This window comes from Lagopus muta, chromosome 7, assembly GCF_023343835.1.
Source record: "Lagopus muta isolate bLagMut1 chromosome 7, bLagMut1 primary, whole genome shotgun sequence".
NCBI classification, from domain to species: domain Eukaryota; kingdom Metazoa; phylum Chordata; class Aves; order Galliformes; family Phasianidae; genus Lagopus; species Lagopus muta.
This window is the reverse complement of record NC_064439.1, coordinates 46,642,726-46,661,719: the sequence shown is the minus strand read 5'-3', so window position 1 is coordinate 46,661,719 and position 18,994 is coordinate 46,642,726. Positions and strand designations below refer to the sequence as shown.

The 18,994-nt window shown below is 40.1% G+C and overlaps 1 protein-coding gene across 3 annotated transcripts in view; it reads left to right on the top strand.

Annotated features, from left to right (window-relative positions):
- BMPER (BMP binding endothelial regulator) overlaps positions 1-18,994 on the top strand; it is a 150,604-nt gene that overhangs the window by 71,441 nt on the left and 60,169 nt on the right. For all 3 annotated transcript variants that reach the window (XM_048950764.1, XM_048950763.1, XM_048950765.1), the window contains 5 exons: positions 6,002-6,101; positions 9,363-9,472; positions 10,094-10,234; positions 12,481-12,585; positions 17,929-17,974. In XM_048950764.1, coding sequence (XP_048806721.1) covers positions 6,002-6,101; positions 9,363-9,472; positions 10,094-10,234; positions 12,481-12,585; positions 17,929-17,974 — 502 coding nt within the window. The remainder of the gene's footprint in view (positions 1-6,001; positions 6,102-9,362; positions 9,473-10,093; positions 10,235-12,480; positions 12,586-17,928; positions 17,975-18,994) is intronic.

Genomic DNA, 18,994 nt, shown 5'->3' with positions numbered 1-18,994 from the left:
ATGCCACACCTCATGGGAACGGTGCAGTAGATATCAGATACAGACCTGCCCCATGTCTCATTGCCCCTGCTAACCTAAGAGTAGATGTTGTCCTAGGAGTTGAAGTAATTATGGTCTGACTCCACAGATGAGCTGCCTCCATAGCTCTTGTTCCTCTATCTGCCCTAATGACAGTAATCTGAGCTCTCCTCCATGATTTGAGCACCAAGCAAAGGTGTTGGGTGTGGGAGACCCTGCAGACAGCCAGCTGCTGCCTAACACTGAGGCTGCTTTCTTGTGGCCCTTCTGGAAAGCAGCTAGGTTTCTGTACTCTCTGCATCCATCTGTTTTTAAGGGGACATGGAGCAACTTGATGTCCTTGAGATTTTAATATCTCTGAGATGTTTGTTATTTTATCTCTGTACCATTTTCAGTGGAGTCCCTTGCTCATTTGTGGTTGGAGCTGACTGGGGATTCACAAGCTACAGGTGTGCTTGGTTTGTGCCTGCATAAGCCTTCTTTCTTTAGGAAATCAGCCTGAAAGGAGAACAAGCTATGATTAAACCTTTCATAGCTTCCAAGTGAAGAGGGGCTATTTATGATGTTACTTTAAACAGAGCCAAAAGCCCTCAAAATGTAAACCCTGGAGGGGAGAGGGCTGCTGGTTGCTCAGCTGCTAGACTGTGCTTTTATGCTGTTGGGTCAGTGAGTAATTTGATTTCAGCTGGACTGTGAAGCCAGATGCAATATAATCCGAGCAACACTTCTGCACGGTGCTATGAGACCAGAGAAATATGACCACGTGCTGGTTGTGCTGAGCCCCCAGCTGAGAGCAGGGCTCTGCCTGACCCTCCCCGAGGAGCTCCTCAGTGGTTCCAGGAACTGTGAAATTTTAGGAGCACTGTCTCTGGGTGTAGACTACAAGATAGCTACTGTGCAAAGCCTGATTTCATTTTCCAGAATGTTCCTCTTTACCCTTGGCAGTAGATACCTTGGTCTTCCGCCTCCCCATGCAGGAGATCCGAATTGTGTTTTGGAACCTGAGCGCTTGATTTCCAAGTGGAGAACCATACCACAGAACTGCATATTTCACCCTGCAAGAGGAGGATGCTATTATATTCCAAATATGCATTTGCAAACAAATGCAGCATGCTACTTCCCTCTGAAAAAGAGAGGGTTATTTTTTTTTCCATCTAAGCAACCCCAGGAAACGTGGCTGTCAAGTAGATGGCAAGGCTGGGTTGACTTAGAGCTTATATGAATCTCTTTGTACACATGCTATTTAGTTGATTGAAAGCATGACTATTTCAGAGGCTTCATCCTGCCCTGAACTACTAAATAATGAATAATTTAGATAATTCATCAGCAGCTGGATACAACCACATACTGATTAATTTCCAGAAGAGGAAGGGCCTTTGAATTGAGGTTTTAGGTCAAGATGTTGCAACTATGTGACGCTTTACAGCCTTGCTTGCAATTCTCTAGATGCTTGGGTATGTGAATTTGTATTAGTTGAACTAATTGAACTGTATAATTAATGCAGCTTGTTGATTATACAAGAAGTGCATCTAATTACTTGTACCATAAATCTGCACATAAAGGGAGAGACGGTGCAGATAGATGGAATTCTCTAGGCTTCTCTTGACTAAGACAAGGAATGTCTTTTCATCAGATTCAAAGAAAACAGAAATACTGGTTTAAGAATTGTACATTTACTTTGTCAAGAAGCTACTCCAGCAGTTTATTCACAGGAATCTTTGTTTGCCACTTCTAATCTTTATGGAACTTAGCTGATGTTTAAGACATTTAAGACAATATTTTGTAACCATACTCACGTGAGTGATCTGACACTAAAATGAAGAAGAGCTCTTCAGAGCACTTGCTGCAGATACCAGTTCTTAGGACACCACTTCAAGCTGCCACTGGAACCTTCTTCTAAAGCCTGTCTATAGCAGCAATACCACAGAAAACAAGGTTTTAACATCTGGATCCGGAGTATAAAAATGAAGTGCACACAAGGCACTTTAAATACCTTTTGTGCTGAACTAAAGTTCAAGATCTCCTTATTCTGAATTTTATCCAACATTTTCTAAACAGACATTTTTAAAATCCTCGTCTAGACAACATATCAAGCTGCAGGGATGTGGGAAGCTCTGGCTTGTCTGCCTGCCTGTTTGTTGTGCTGATTGGTATGCTGTTTGCTTTTGTGCTGAGAACTGTTTTGCTGCTCTGTTCACTTCCCTCTCCAGTGATCTTTCTAGGGAGTTGTCACTGTGCATCGTGTGGCTTTTGCAGGGACCCTCAAATACTGTGTAAAGATGAAGGCATCTGTCCCCAGTTATGATATCCTTTCACTTCTGTGTGTGAAGGCTACCTCCAAGACAAATCAAGGACTGTAGACCTGACTGTAAACCCAATGAGTTTACGAGGGTGTGATTTGAGGGGGCCTTTTGAAGATGTTTGCATAATGCATGTTGCTGACTAGTTTTATTTATTTAATGGATGTTTGGAAGGTAGGAGGGTGTCTTTACTATCACACAATAATTAATACATCAGATGTAGCTTCCTGGTAACCAAGAATTATATACAAGCGACTATATTATCCAATTCATATAGGAGGTGTCACACCCCTTAACAATTATGGCATAATGAAATAAGAGTACTGGTATGTCTTCAACTTTTTTTTATCTTCCCCAATTCCTGGCTCCATGCAGGACAACTTAAAAATTAAACTGTATGTCTGAGGGCGTTGTTCAGTGTGATGGTCACTGTTTTTGCTCTCATTATACAAGAAGACCAAGACTTCTGCAGATTAATGGCAGCAACTCTTCAGCCTTCAAGAGTTTTTTGGGGCAGACAGTTTTTTTTCTGCAGACATGTTTCCCTCCATCAGTCCTAGCACACAGGCTACATACACACTACGTGTGTGTGTGTGTGTGTGTGGCCTGTCCCAAAACTACACCCTCTCTGTCATCACATGTCCCCACCAAAGTCTGACACAGCCTGGCTGTGTACATTTTGTCTCTGCTGAGTTTCTTGTGTCTCTGTTGAACAGCAAAGCATCATAGTCAAAGTCAGGGTCAGAAGTGGATGGAAAGACAGCTGAATAGTTCCATGATTCCTTTTTAGGAACGACTAAGGCAGTTCTCTTTCTCAAAGAGGGGAATTTCATGGGAGAGTTAGAAAGTGCTGGTCCATCTTTGCCTCATTCCCGTGTCTGTGAGGAAGCTGCTGAGACATGATAGCCCATATTGCCCTCCAAGCCAGTTCCAGGGGTCCTCTTGCTTTGTTTTGCAGGTATGAGATGACAGCAGGGATTATAAAGTTTTTGTTTCTACCTTTGAAGGTGACCCTCTGCACTCTAGACCTCAGATTTCTTATGAAATCCATTACCTCCAGAAGACTGTGGACTGCAGCAGTATCCTGATTAAGGCTTCATGTAACTATCACTCAAGAATTTATTTGCCTAGCTCTTGAATAGTATTTCTCATAGGAAGCAGATGTCGCTTGTACTTTATTGGTCTGCACTGGCTTCCAATTCCGGTTTGATTTTACTGGCAAGTGTTGCTTCAGACCTGGAATATTCTGGCTGCCTGGGAGATGCTACACTCAACAGGGAAATGTGAGCTAAAAGCTGTGGATGTAGTTGGGAGGTGAAGGAGGCAAGGTGTTAACTATGGAATTCTTATCCTGGTTTATGTTTTCTGGAGCCAATCTTTTTGCTCTCAGGATTTATTTTTTCCCTTGCATTTTTAATGAACTTTTGTTATGCTGTGTTTTCTGTACCATTCTATTTCATGCCATATACGGAACTGGCAACGTTAAGTAATCCTGCTTTGTGAACTAGCACTCTGAATTTTTTTACTTTGTGAATATTGATTACTAAAGCTAAATACTTTTAAGGGCAAGTAGGGTTAGTCTTACTTGGTTCTTCTTGAATATATACCCTCTGATGGTTTTTAAACTTAGAAGAGCATACCTGAGGCAGCAATGAGCTAGAAAGTTGTTTCACTGTTAAAATTCTAGCAGCATTACAATTGGAATTGAGTGTGACAGTGAGGTAAGAAGAGAGATGAAAATGGACTTAGACAAAAGTTCTGTGCAGAGGAGGCACTGGTTCAGTTATCACTGCTGGTGTAAAAGGGAGCTGTAAACAAAAGACAGAAATGAAGAAATAGTTCATATTTTTCACTCACTAGTTATCCTGGGCATTTTGTATATATTTCTTAAAAAGTCTATGCTACAGACTGTAAGGCAATGCCTCAGTATTTTGTAAGGCTGAGCTTTGATTCCATCTGTCAGAGAAGCAAGACTCTAGAACATTTCTGTAGAGGCATGGGATATGTGACTATTAGATACAGAAGCAAAGTTGCAAGAAAAGATCTGCAATCAACTTATTCTGGAGCACTGCTTTATCTTCTGTGGTTGTATTCCTGATCCTGGTACCTGACTGCGGCCTCCTTTGCAATTCCAATAACTCAGTTGCAATTGAGTTATCGCCAGAGGCTGAACTTTGTCTTCTCTTAGCCTTTTTCCCTGAGCAGAATGACCGGAGAGACCTTCTTTGATATTTATTCTCTCATCCTGCACCTGTGTCTCTTCTCACAGAACTATTCCCAGAGCATCGTAACTTCAGTGAAGAATTCATTTCATTTTGTCAAGTTTCTGGTCTGACCCTTAATTTAGAGCAGTCATTTCAGTCTACAATAACCTCTGTGTTTCTGCATGCAGCAGTGAATGAATTATGAGCAGCCCTTAGCCATGTGCATTCAGGATGCTTTGGTAGCCCCACGGGACAGGTAGACTCCAGTGCCTGAAAACTTATTATAGAATGGGGGTACAGTCAGCATGTTGTGTAATAGTGCATATGTGGATTTACCCGTATGTAAAAGCTTTTATGTGATTCACTGAGGCCATTAGGAGTGGAATGGCATATCATTTCAGGCACAGAGCTCTTCAAAATGAACAGGTTTTTCCATCTTTCCCTAGGGAGCTTCAAGACGCATCCAGCATGTGTGTGGGAGGAGACTGTTCATAAGCTTTCCGTCTCAGCATCCAGGAACACAAAGGTTATTGTTAGGATAAGTGCAGCTCTGAGTGATAAATGAGGCAGGGTGGCGAGATGAAAAAGACTGCCTTCTCTTGCTGAGGCAAATGGGAGCTGATTTTTGAAGTGTAATAACCTGGACATCTCTTACGAGCATTTGAAGCACATTTTGATGGAGTCCTGAGTTGAATGCTTGGAGAATACCGCATGGTGAAGTACTGACACAGCAGAATGACAACAAAGATCTCTTCTGATTAACTGCAGTTAATCTTATAGAAATATCTGTGCTTTTCTCTTTGCTGTTCTTTCTGTCTCTCTTTTACCTGATATTTACTGGCTTATGAAGATGTATCTAGCACAGGTTATTTATTTTTTTGCCACATTCATTCTGAAAATTTCACGTGCTCTTTTGATTTTTCAGTCCTCCAAAGGAAACAGGCAACAGGCTGCCTGGGTTTGCATGGTTGGATTGAGTGGCTAACAAAATTGTGCTTTCTTAAATTATTTTGGCTTATTTGACTTCTGAAATCAGGGACATAGCAGAAGAACACCTGTTCTCATCCAGCTTCAATACTTAATCCCCATTCCAGACAAGCCTATAAGGGTGTGGCACAGGAGGGGAGAAATAAAACTTGCTCAATAACTTTGTTGAGCATCCAGAAAGGTTAATGGATGGTGGTTTTATTCTTTGTTTTTCTTTTTCACTTCCAAAGCAAGAAATAAAGACACTATTTTTTTTTTTTTTCCAACATTGAGAGAATGAAAAAATCCAAGGTCACTGCAAGTGATGCAGGAAGTGCTAATGGACAGTTGTACACATTCCACACGTGTGTGATGCAAGAAGAAATTTCTTTTGGCAAAAACTGCTTTGGCTAAAGCTTTTAACAGTCTGTGTTAACAGTCTGTGTGGGTGTGTCTACTTGACATGTCATCCTGACATTTTGCTTTATCCTAAATGAGCCTATTTTCCTTCAGGGTGGCAGGACCCAATGCATCCAAGAAGTCTGCCCCATTCTCTCGTGTCCCCAGCACCTCAGTCACGTTCCTGCAGGACAGTGTTGCCCCAAATGCTTAGGTGAGTGTTTACGTTCCTGGCGATTTTGTAATTTATGTAATTTGTAAGATGGTATGTTGGTAATACTGCTAAATCTTAATATTGGTAAATTCTGAAAGGTGGAAGAAACAGAGTTGCTCTAATATACAGGTTTCAGTATGTACTCAGGGTCAGCATGTGCAGTTGTGATGGATGGCACTCAGCAAGCAGCTGCAGGAGAGCATTTGAGTATATGCCAGTTGGCTTGCATAGAGAGACAGATATAGAGATGTTTCCCACCTTCATTACATGTGTTTTGTGAAGGAGGTTGAGGCGAAAGGAAAGGTTTCATTGGAATGCACCACAAAAGGAAAGGCCTCTCCCTCTCAGATTTTTGGTTAAGTGTGCATTTGCATTCTTGGCTTTGCGGAAATGCAGGTCAAAGAAAACTTCTGGGCTGAAATTGCATTCTTAGAAGTTGTTGTCAGCGAGGCCAGAACTCAAGAATTTGCCTTATTGTTGCCTTCTTAAGGTGGAATCACAGTTTCAGCCAGGAATGTTTTCCCAACACATTTTAAAGGGGTAAGTCAGAAACCTCTGAGAAGGTTCAAGTTCTTCTAAGCCATGCCAAGAAGTGCATGAGAGCCCTTATTTGCTTGTGCCATTTCATCTGATTAGCAGGTTAACATTCCTCAGCACGTGACCCTCTATTTCATAAGCATGGTTCATAAACAAGGATCTTACCACATAAATTAGGTTTAATTTGGTCTATGAAATTATGAGTAAGTTTTTGCAAATTTTCAGGACTGCTAGTCACCAGTTCTTCAACAGAAACTCCTTGACATTTTGTCCAAACACTTACTACTGTTTCTGGTCTGTTTCTAGGGTTGGAATAAGAGCACAGAGTACTGACCTAGAAGGCAGTGAGCTATAGGAAGTTCCAGTTTCTCAGAATAATTAACATTTTTGACTACTTGAAATAAGCTTGAATTTGCTTATTTATTTATTAGTTGAGAAATGCTATAAATAAATACCTGCCCAGAACATTTAACCACAGCACCAGAGAGAAAAAGAGTAAGGAGTGAAATAGAGAGAAAAACAGTTCAAATAGTGAGCTTCTGGGCTGCTTTTTTGGCCGAGGACATTTTTCCTTCTGCAGACTCCCCTTGTCCTCTCCACCTCCTGTTTTTCCCAACAGAATCTTTCCCTCTCTGATCTGAGTGTTCAAAAGCCAACTTTGATATTTGACTGTTTCGTAGGTATATTTGCACAGATTCTTCTTTGCTTTTGTTCACTTAGAAATGTCTGTGAGTTTGCCAGTAACAGTGACTTCCATTTTGTGCAGTTATCACATTAAGGTATGTCAGATACCTGTGAATAGGTAATGTCTACTCACAGTGAAATGTTGAAAGTTCTGGAGCCAAGAGATGCATAGCAAAGGGCAAAGCAGTAGGGAAAAAAACATATGTTTTCAGGGATGGCAAGGCATGGTTTTTAAAGAATTGTGTGCAAGACCTCCCTGCAATTGGATTTCTGATACTCGGCATAAATATGTTAGAAGAATGCAGTTGACTCCACTGAGACTTGAATTATTAGTTTAACTAGTGGTTATGAGCCAGCAAAGCTGACCGACCATTAAGCCAATATCTCCATCACCACATCTTTTTAAGGGATAAGTCCTTTGTCATTGTTTTTTTACCAACTATTTGAACTGGGTTGACCACCCAGAATTGTGTTGGGTGGTTTGCAAGGCATGGCAAGACAGCGTGAGAGAGAGCTTGACTTCTGCTCACTTGCTGATGTAAGTTATGAGATGGAAGTCCTGGCCCCACATAGAGATTCAGATGTGTTGTTACAGATGGGGGTATGTCTTGGCTTCGCCTGTAAGTGGTGCATGGATGTGGAACAGTTCCTTTTAGGGCTACTGAGCATCCTCAACTGATTTCATATGTTTATGAACATATGAGAAATTAAGCCTTTGCTGAAGTATGCATATTTGGTAAAAGGGAAGTTGGTTTTGCAAGCACAGATTAGCCGGAGGTACCTAACTTACAAGACAGATGCATTGAAATTGTGTCTAACTGAACAACAGCAATTATTTCTTAGCTTTTGAAAAAATAGTTATTTGCATATAAATATTTGTGAAAGCTTAAGGCTAATCCAATGGATTCTGCTGTGTGCTTACCCTTCTGTTCACTTCTTTTCTTGGAGGAAACTGGAAGCTTTTTCTTTTAAGCTGCTCTGCTTTTATCAAGACTTATTGGAAAAGGAAGGGATTACAAATTGGAACACAGGGACAAACTTCAGCTATCCCAGCTGCCAAGATTCGGCAGTTCAGGAGCTAAACTATTGGGCTGGTACTTAGTGACTTGTATTTACTTATAGTGCCCACTTACAACCTTGGAACTGATGCCTGTTTAACATCAGACCTCAGAAATGATAAGCTGGGAGACTGGCAACCACTTCTAAGAGAACTTATTAGTTAGCTGCCACCAAAAGTAAACAGTAAAGATATTCTAAACCAGAAAGATAAGTGTAGTGATTTCAGAGTGTTTTTGTAAAGACCCCATGGTTATCTTTCATGTTGGTCACGTGTTCCAAGTTTGATCTTGAAGTGTTTGTAGATTTGCAGGACTTCAGGAAGCATTTGCTATTGATGCTATCTTCCTTGCACAGTGCTCTAAGCAGTGCCTTGCTTTTGTACAACTTTTTTTTTTAGTGTGTTCTGGAAAGTATTTTTTGTTGTTTCATTCTTGTAAACTATGCAGATGCCTGTATTTCTTGCAACAATGTCTAAACATTGTGCACCAGGCTATTTTAATAAGACTGGGCAACACATGATTTTTTTTGCATCAGTGTCACTGGATTGGTTTAGTTTGGCTGCCGTGAACCACTGAGGCAGATAGGCTAAAACCAGTTTAGTCTGCTTTATTTGATAAGTTATTACATTAAGTTAAAGACTGTTTAAACTAGTTTAAATGTACAAACCCTAAGAGTTTGAGTGCTTACTTTTTATTCATGTAGCTGCACTGTGCACTTTATGATGAAGAAAGATTTTTCCAATATAAACATGTCATAAATCATATTAATATTCCCTCCCACAGTAAAATTGTATAGATGAGTGTGCTAGAAGAACAGAGAACTGTTAAAAGTACATATTTTCTCACACCAAAATGGAAACACACAGCAAATGACATATTGCAGATGGATTTGGTCTAGTGACAATAAGCCCTACTATTTTTGTTGTCAGTGTGGCATCTCTTCAACCACATTCTGTTTCTATTATTGTTTATTTATATTCAGGACAGAGGAAAGTGTTTGACCTCCCATTTGGAAGCTGTCTCTTTCATAGCAATGTGTACGATAATGGATCCTCATTTATTTATGACAACTGTACAATGTGTACATGCAAGGTAAGCCCACAGTGCTTTGGTATTGCGTGCTGGTTGTCTGACTTGGCAGTAGCTTGTAAGGCTGTGGAACTATAAGCCTTGATAGGGTTCTGCTTTGGCATCTTGTGTGGTCCTGGAGAGTCGGGTTTGAAGAGTTCTTGCAGTTGTGTAGGAAAGTTTAAAAAGCTACTGAGTGCCTCGGTTTAGACGTGATGCCTATCACTGTGATGCAAAATGAAGTTACACAGGTTATATGACCTTCTTTGAGTTTGCATTGCGCTGCAACAAGAGTTAACACACCACGTGGTGAGCTAACACACTGCTGCTAAAGGGAAGTGATTATTGTACGCAGTTGATCTAGTATGACTATGATTATATGTGCTTTTGCACCTATCCAGGGACAAAGTGTTGCCAGATCAGAGTCAACATTTTGCAGGTAAACAGAGTGCTTCGCAGACCATAAAAGATTCCATTAATCCAGTAAATTATTTTTGTTTTCTCTGAGCTGATCTATCCAAAGCAATTGAGCTCTAACTTGCTTGGATGCAATGGCTGAGCAAGCAGAAATGTTTTGATAAGGATGCACAGGAGCAGAAAGGCCTAGGTGATGGTTTAATGATCTCCTGTTATCCTTTTACCCAGGATTCAACAGTGATATGTAAGAAGAGGTGCTTGCTTCCTGGAGAATGCAATAAGAACCAAGACCACTGCTGCAAGGAATGTGTCTCCTACATCGCTCCTGAAGAAATGAAAGTGTGCAAGTTTGGCAATAAGATATTCCAGGTACAATTTCAGGTGTGATTTAAGAATAGATGCTGAAACAACATAGGCTTACTGTAAGTTAGTGTTGTGACTTGCTTTTAGGAGAATTCTCACCATCATTTTAGATGATGGAACAGCTCAGAGGTGAAGCACAGCAAAATTTGCCAGCTGTTTATTTTTTTTATTGGAGTCTCTGCAGATTTTGCTGATATGCAGAAATTAAGACTAGTTCCTCCTTGTTGTGATGTGCGTGTCTCTCCCAGCTTCTGTTTCAGGACAAGTAATGCATTTTTAGTATGAGTTTTTTTTATGTTCTGCTTTCCCAAGCAAATGCTGATATTTATGGATAAGATATTTTTGAGAGGTGTGTAGGCTTTATTGGCTGAGGCAGTCTCTTCCACAGCTGAGCAATAGGAGCTGTGCAAAGTTCATCTTGACTGAAAGTTATTCACTGAAATTTCACAGCTCTGCTGAGGACAGCACCTCTGACATCTCATATTGGGATAGCCATATAATAACAGTTACCTACTGTGCTCTCACTCAATGTTTTCAAATCACAGGGGATACTCTGCAAAACACTTCTCATGTCACTGAGACCCCGCATGTTTTTCCAAGTGGTGCAGTTTTTTTTAACACTGTGTCAGAAAAAGGTTTTGTCACCTTATGGGCCATCTGTGAATTAAGAGCCCCTTGAATCAGATCAAATGTTAAATCCCATGCGAATACTTCGTTTGCTCAGCCAGAATTGCTTCCCATTTTTTCCATCTTTTGTGTACATAGCTGAAGTGTTTATTCTGGAAATTACATGCGAACCTACTGTAGACTGAGACTATACTGGATCTGATTGGAACCTTCACACTGGTACTATTGTGCTTCAAGAACAAGTGCCTGCTTCTTTGGCACCCAGATAAAACAGTCTGCTTCTCGTGAAGATTTATTATATTACTAAGCATTATGTTGAATAAGAAAAAAATAGAGGCAGTGCATCTATTTCTTGCCCTGTATAAGAAAAGATAGATCTGGTGTAGCTCAGTTGAAGTTAATGGCCTCACACTAGTAGAACGGGCACAGGTTCACTGGGAGACTGGGCAGTCAGAATTTTCCCTCCTGTGCAAAAATGGCTGTGAAACAAAAATCACGGTAGCTGTGTTCAGTTAGTTGTGAAATATTCTGATACCGTAGCAGATGCTTGGAGAGTGGTCAATAGAAGTGCACCAGAATGCATGCTGCCTCAGAAACATGAGGCGATCTTAACGTGGCGGGGACATACAGGACAGTGGAGAGACAGCCTTTAGCTGTGTGTGTTGCACTGAGTAAATTGGACTCCTTGGCACTTTGGATATCGTCTATTTTTCTCTCTGGTCAGGATGTCATGTTGAGGTGGGCACATAATTGTTCACAGCTGTTTGGTTGGACTGCCTATTCTCTGTTCCTGTCAGGTCTATCCTCACCCTTTCTTCACAGAAGTCCAGCAAACAGAAAACATGCACATTTTGGCTCTAAGCAGCCTAGCACAAGACTGTAAGTGGGTGAGACAGAATGTTTTAGGAACCACACTTGGCAAATGAAGCACTATGGAGAAATGAGCCAGGGCAGTTCCACAGACAGTCTTTCCCAAGTAAGTGAGGATAAGACCATATTTTGCTCTGCACCTAATACTTCAAGAGCTGTAGACTCTTACCTGCTATGCATTTGAGGAGTTCAGTCCTGTATCTCTTCTAAACATTTTCAGATGTTTAGCAGATCAAGTCTCTATGAAAGTGCTGTAAGTAATCTAAATTAGAATTCATTATTCAACCATTCCTGCCTTAAGCCAAACTGCTGCATCTGGGAATAAATTCACTATATGCTGACATCTTAATCAAATACTTTCACGTGCAACAACTTAAAGACATCACTCAACCAAATGAATCAGGTTTTTTCTAATTATGTCAGCTTAAATGAAAATCTGTGGGAGGTGTGATCGTATCTTAGATTCATACTGAAGAGAAAACAATGCAGATGATCAGGACACTGATGGAAAGAGCCAGTATGATTTGGTTAGGTTTGGAAAAATAAATGCTGGATCTGGAGGGCTGAAGGGAAGAACACCCCTCTGAATTTGATCTTTGTCTTTAATACAACTGGATGTGGACCTTAAAATAATATAGACAAAACAATGACATAATGCCAACAGGGAAAGTTATCCCTTCTTGTGCAATGATACATTGCTGAAATATCTTCCTGTTGCCACCCCAACTGATAGTAGATCATGTTCCCTCTTGCAGGATGGAGAGATGTGGTCCTCTGTGAACTGCACCATCTGTGCTTGTGTGAAAGGCAAGACAGTGTGTCGCAAGAAGCAGTGCATTCCAGTCAGCAGCTGTCCTCAAGTGAGTTTTTTAAAAGAGCGTGGCTTTCTTCTCTGCTTTTCACCACCATTATGTTTGTCAGTGCTTCTTGGAAGTGTGTGCATAGCATTGGGGCATATAGATTGGAAAGTAGAGATTTTTTGGCATATTAATTTAGGCTGGTGCTTTCCAAGTGTGCTATTGATACTCTGAATAAGAGCTTCTCTCCTCTGTCTTTGCTCTGCAGACTGTGTTCCTTTTCTCCTCCTTACTTTGTCTCAAGTACCTGGAATACAACATCTCTTTCATTTATAATATGTAGCTTTGTAGAGTGGTGAGATGACTATGTAAGCATACATTTAGCTTGCAGATGTTAAGCACCAAAAGCTTGTACTTCCTTTTCTTAGTGCATATGAGGCTTGAAACTTGGTTAGACAGGCAAATTAAATGAAATAAAAAATTTTCAATCAAACTATGCCACTTTGTCTGAAGTTTCAGCCTGAAAAAAAATTATTTGAATGTCTGAAGTGAACCCAGAGTGTGGTGCAATTGTGCCTTACTTAACTGCCTCAAAATTTAGCGTATGAAACCTTGAGGTAAAATCAGCTTTTGTTTCTTGGATTTCTGTCACTGACAAATTACTTTGTTTTAATGGCCCAAGCTTTCAGAAGAGGGAGCTCTAAATAGCACCTCATGTAAGGTCAGATCTTTGAACAGAGCTGCAGAAGTGAGAGCCAAGTGGTTAGCATTATACCTTCTCAGTGTTTCCCTCTCTGTCCTGGAAGCCAGTCGGGAAAATATGAGTCACAGACACCTAGGTATAAAATTTTAAATGACAAACTTTAGTTTGTAAAACTTTATATGCGTGAACTTTTGACAGCCAGAAGCTGTGGTAGAATAAAATGCCTGTACCACAGTGCTCCTGTTTCTGCTGTGCCAGTGGTCTGCAGGAGTGATGACTGCATCCTCAGAAGAGCGGACAGTCTTTTCCTGTCACTCTGGTGCTCGCTGCACAGGGTAGTTTTGTTAATAGGTTCATATGAGATACTGCACACAGGGAATAGGAAAAAAAGGAGCTCTTCTGGGAGCCAGATAAGGCCCATGGTGATCAGGCTTCCTTGCTTTTCACAGCATAAGCAGGAGGTGAGAGCTTGGACCCTTCCGGTCTCCTCAAATTCTTTGTTGTTGACCCTGGCACATAGTACATCTCATTTATGTTTTCCCCATGCAAGATGCATTTCAAACATTCAAGATGTTTCTGAGATCAAATAACTAGTTTGACATAATATAATTCTTAAGTGAAATAAACCACTTCAGCACTACCCTATATGAATTATGGCATTGAGATAATCAACTAAAGTGGCTTCTGTGAATGAATTCACTGTTCATGGACAAGTTAGTGAAAACAGTACTGGGTAAAAATTCATCATCTGCAGTCCTGTGGGACCGTAACTGACTGATGTACAAACTGACTGGTGTACCAACCAGCTGATACAGGAACTGTTCCAAGGTTAATGCAAACCCCTTAACTGCACTAAACCTCTGAGCTGATTCTTCAGACAAGGCTCAGCTCCTCAGGGCTAAAAGATCAGATTATGTTATCCTGAAGAGCCCTTCCCTCTAGCAGCTAACCAGTCACCCTGTTTCCGTTCTTAAAATGGAACCCACACCAAGCTGCATGTGAAACCACCCTCCTCCACAGATACAAGCTATATTTCTGCTCTTTCGATCTAAATTGGAAAGACAAGCAAGAGAAGGAATGTAAACTCCACGGAGATTTATTTTCCTATTCCAAATGGATACCACCTCAAGTAATTTTAAGGCAAATAATGTATGCTAATGGATGTAAATCTTTCACTTTTCATCTGTGCTACGCTCTTTGATGAGATATACTGTCAGAAATGTATAAACATTAATTAAACACACCATATTATTCAAGATAAAGATATTTTAGTGATTCTGATACTGAAAGCATGGATATCATGAATAGGGTTATGTTGCTGTCTCTGAAAATTGTAGAAGTATGAACTCCATTTTTTTTGTTCTCTCATACCAATATTTCTGGTATAACAGCCTCTATTGGCTGTTGAAGAAGGCTGCTGTGAAGTAAAATGCTGTTTGCTTGCCCCTTAGGGTGTCAGTCTACATCCAGTTATCTCATTAATATTGCATTAGGATACACACAACTGAGTGTAAAAGGGTTGAGGATTCACAAAGCAGCTTACGACATTGTTTCTTGACTTAAATGTTTTTTGTTTCTTTATTCCGCTGTTTTTGTGATGGATCATTATTTAATTTATCAACACAGATAACAGTCAGTTATTTCTTGAAAGGATAAGATTCAAAGTGACATTTCAGCAGGAGTTTCTAGTACTGTGCCATCATTTGTATTATTCATTCTGTTGGTGGCAGGCTGCCATATTTTAAGAGATTGTTACTGCCATTTCTTTTCTTCATAGAGCTAGGCACGTTTTTTCATTCCTTTTATTTTTCTCTTTTTGAAATGTTTAATTCTGTATCAGTAATTATAGGAAGCTTTTTTTCTTAGCTGCTTTTATCTGCAGCAGGGGCAGTATATCTCTTGCAAATTCAATTGCTCCTGTCATAGCTATAGTAAAATCAGTCCTCCTTGGGCTTCTAGTGAGCCCTGTTAAGTTGTGGTTCCTGTTTCTGGCTTTCTGGCAGTTGGTTTTATGTTGATATTTCCTCTCAGTTACCTCGAGCATCAGCCTGCAAGGTGTGGTGCATGCTAGACCCCATTCAACACTGTTAAGCATGTGTCCAGTCTTACTGAAGGTCCTCCACGTCTGCTTAAACACGTGCTTAAACGCCATGCAGAAATGGAGTAATCTCAACACTTGGCAAGACTGAATTTCAGACATCCATTAGACCTTTTCTTACCTAATTTGTTATTCGCTTGCCTTAGCCCTGCTCCAGCCTCCTGCTTTCCTTTTGCCATCTTCCTTCTATTATCCATGATTATCTATTTCCTCCTTGCCTCTTTTCCTTATGCCTTTGCATTCCCCACTAATAATGCCTGCTTGTGGAAATGGTCACTGGTCATGGAGGTCTTTTTGTACTCATGGAGGAGAGGCTGTTGAATTTTACAGCACACAACCTTTCCTGATGTCCAGAGCTCAAAAGTTAATAGAATTAAATTCATGGCATGTGAAGATATTTTCAGAGTTTGATTTTGAGGGTAAATTTTGAACCCATGAACTTGAAGAGAGTTGAAAATTTATTCAGAACATGTTCTCCCATCTTTAACACAGACAGCATTTAATGTTATACACATCTGTTATTATTACAAACAAAAAGTTGCTGTTTTTACTCTGGTGCCAAATGAGGCACAAAAAAACAACAGCTGTTGCTATTGCACAACCAAACAACCCCCTCAATTAGTCTTGACTTAGAAAAAAAACCCAAAACCTCAGACATAAAATTGAAAACCTCATAAAAAAAGAAGAAAAATCCCAGAAAACAAATAGACTCAAATGTGGTCTGCTTATAAATATTCATAGGGAAAAATGGGATCACATCACTTAGCCCACTCCTAAGGGAACCCTCAATGCTAACGAACTCTTGCAGCACATGTTAGCAATAATGGGTTTCCTTATTCTACAAGACAAAAACAGGATCTCAGGCCAACATGGTGGCTCAAGTAACCAGCCTCAGCAGGCTGCCTTGGAGATTCCAATTTCACTTGAATTTTTGCCACTTCCAGCTTGGCTGATGATTTCAACTCTTTTATTGAAACAGAGGTAAGGCTACGGTGTGCAGCGTGTGGTGTTCAGCTGCATGTCTTTCTTTTGTACAAATAAAAGCTGCCCAGCTCTGTACTTCTGTGCAGTTTCACTGGTTCTTTCTTAAAAGGATTTTGTTCTAGCAGGTGCTTGATAGGTCTTCTCATTGCAGCCTGGTCCTCAGTAGTTTTCTTTGTTCTGGGACCTGGTGGCCACACAAATGTCTAAGCATTGCCCGCACACCAGTGAAACTCAAATCCATTTCATTTCTCAACTCCAGAACATGCCTAAAATCCATTCTTTCCATGTGCAGTTGCACATTCAAGAACAAGCTTACGCTGGACTTTTATTCCCTGATGATGACGATGAGCTCTCATCTCCTGGTTGAGCTCATTTCTCCCCGTGCACAATGTCAAAGCTTGGCAGCGTTTTGGCAGAAAGCAATCTAGGTAGCAATACGGCTTGCATCTGTCTCCACATGGACCTGCCACCCCTTCCTTGTGAGCGTTTCTCTACTGCTGAGAGTGTTTGGAGCAAACGATATTGCAGCTCCATTTGTTCCCTCTTACTGGCCGCTCCTTGCTTGCCTGCTTGGTGGAGAACAAGACCACTGGTCACACAAAGGGGACTTTCTGTGTTCAACTACAGTTCTACTATTGGACTGAAGTGTTGGTGCTGGGGAACAGCACAACTCCATATGCCTCTTCCTTCCCCTTACGAGAATGTGGGTGAGCTCCAATATCACCATTAGTTCTGTTACAACCCCTGCCAGGTTCTGCTTGGAAAAACATATCATTCAGTCTGAAATTTTCCAGGCCTATCCTCTGACTTGATGGTAAGCTTTTGGGAATTTAAGTAAAATCAGAGAGAACATCTTTTAATTTGAGGATGACTGAAAAAGAGAATGAATTTATGTACAAAGAAGCGCAATTCCTACTTCTAGCCAACCTTGTGTAAGACACAACTATAAATAAAACTGTCATAGGCAAAGAGGTGAGTAAATACTTCAGACTTTCATCCATAATCCTGTGATTAGACCAGATTTTTTATTTTTAGATGTTGCATGTCTTTGGACGTGTGCCCATTTACTTCATCAGGCAATTTGGTCTGAGATTGGTAATATAATCTGGTAAGAGGTACTGTGGGATTTAGCTGTGAAAGAAATCTGGCCAAACTGGTATCTAGTAGTTCCTCTTTCCTTCCTTCATTTCTGTAGAAAAACGAATGATCTGAGGGCATGGGAGAGTGCTGGGGTGTGGAGGGCTGCAGATTGCATAAGTGTCCATAGGTACATTAGGAAATACACGTGTTTTGGAAGGTGGGAAAAGGTGGTGATCTTGGTAAGTAAACAATTAGTCTGCTTTTAGATAGCTGTGAATACGTGAGCCCAAAGTTCTCTCACACTCTCTAAAGAGAAAACTGCTAACAGAGAAGTCTTTTAGTATTACATTTCTAATAAGACTGCCAGGAAGCTTTTTGAATAGTTCTGTCTGTTTTTAGCACCTGATATTTGAAGCTGTAACCAGGGCATTGAGTTCAAACAACTTAAACTATTTTCAAAAGCTTATCCAGCCTTACAAAATAACACAGTCATTGCTCCAAAAACTCTTTCATTAAATCAGCCTGTCTTTCTCCCAATTAGGGTAAAATCCTGAACAGAAAAGGATGCTGTCCTATTTGCACTGAAAGTAAGTTCGTTCTTCACATTTTAAAAATTCTTTTCTATTATTTGAAAGAAAATAAATATAGTGGAAATGTTTGCTTTCTGCCTTCTTTTTATAGATCTTCTTTTTAAAGGGCAGGTGACTATTTCTGGCTACAGTTTGTTTCCTATAAATCTATGAATTTTAAATAAAATGCCCCCAAAAAAGGAATCTATTTCTTTTTTTCTTTTCCCCCCAAGTGTCACTATTTGTGCTAAATCTGAGGCGTTGCTCTTTGAAGGACATACTTGGCCTGTGAAATTTGTGTGTAATTAAATAAGCAATGTATACAGAGTTGTACTTTTTAGGACTGGGTGACTTTTATACCTGTAAATAAACAACCCCACTCTGCAAGAGAGGGGAAGCAATCAAAGCGCACATATAATTCAATAGTTTTGCATAACTGCAATGGAAAGTGCAGTAGGAGGCTGTTCTTCTATCTGTGTGATGTTTATCTCAACCATCACCTTTTTTTATTCCTTTACTCTTCACTTCAGGAATGACTATCTTCTCATATCCCTTGCAATCTTTCCTAGCTAGCAAATCCTACTTGCACAAATATTTACCCTTAAGATTATCCTATTTAAATCGACATGGAGACCTGTCTTCACTGAAGTTATCAGGATACAATCATATATTTCTTTCAGGATGTATTTAAGTATTTTACTAAACAGGAACTGAATGTTAAAGTGGGGCTCTATGATTTAGGAACAGGTTTATTTTTAAACAATGTTTCCTATTCTTTTGTCTAAAGTCAAATTGTTTTTACTGATCTACTCATTTCTGGATAGAACATAAAGCAGACAAATTCTATTAACTTACTACTTTTTTCCACACTGTTCTGAATATGTAACTTGTAATAAATCTAGTTTTGGATTCTTCAGTATCAAAATGAAGTGAAATACAAATGTCAAACTCAAACGGGCTTGAAATAAAGAATACCAAGAAGAAGGAGAAATGAAAAATTGAACTGACTAGCAGCTGAATTTATGTATGTTCAGTTTC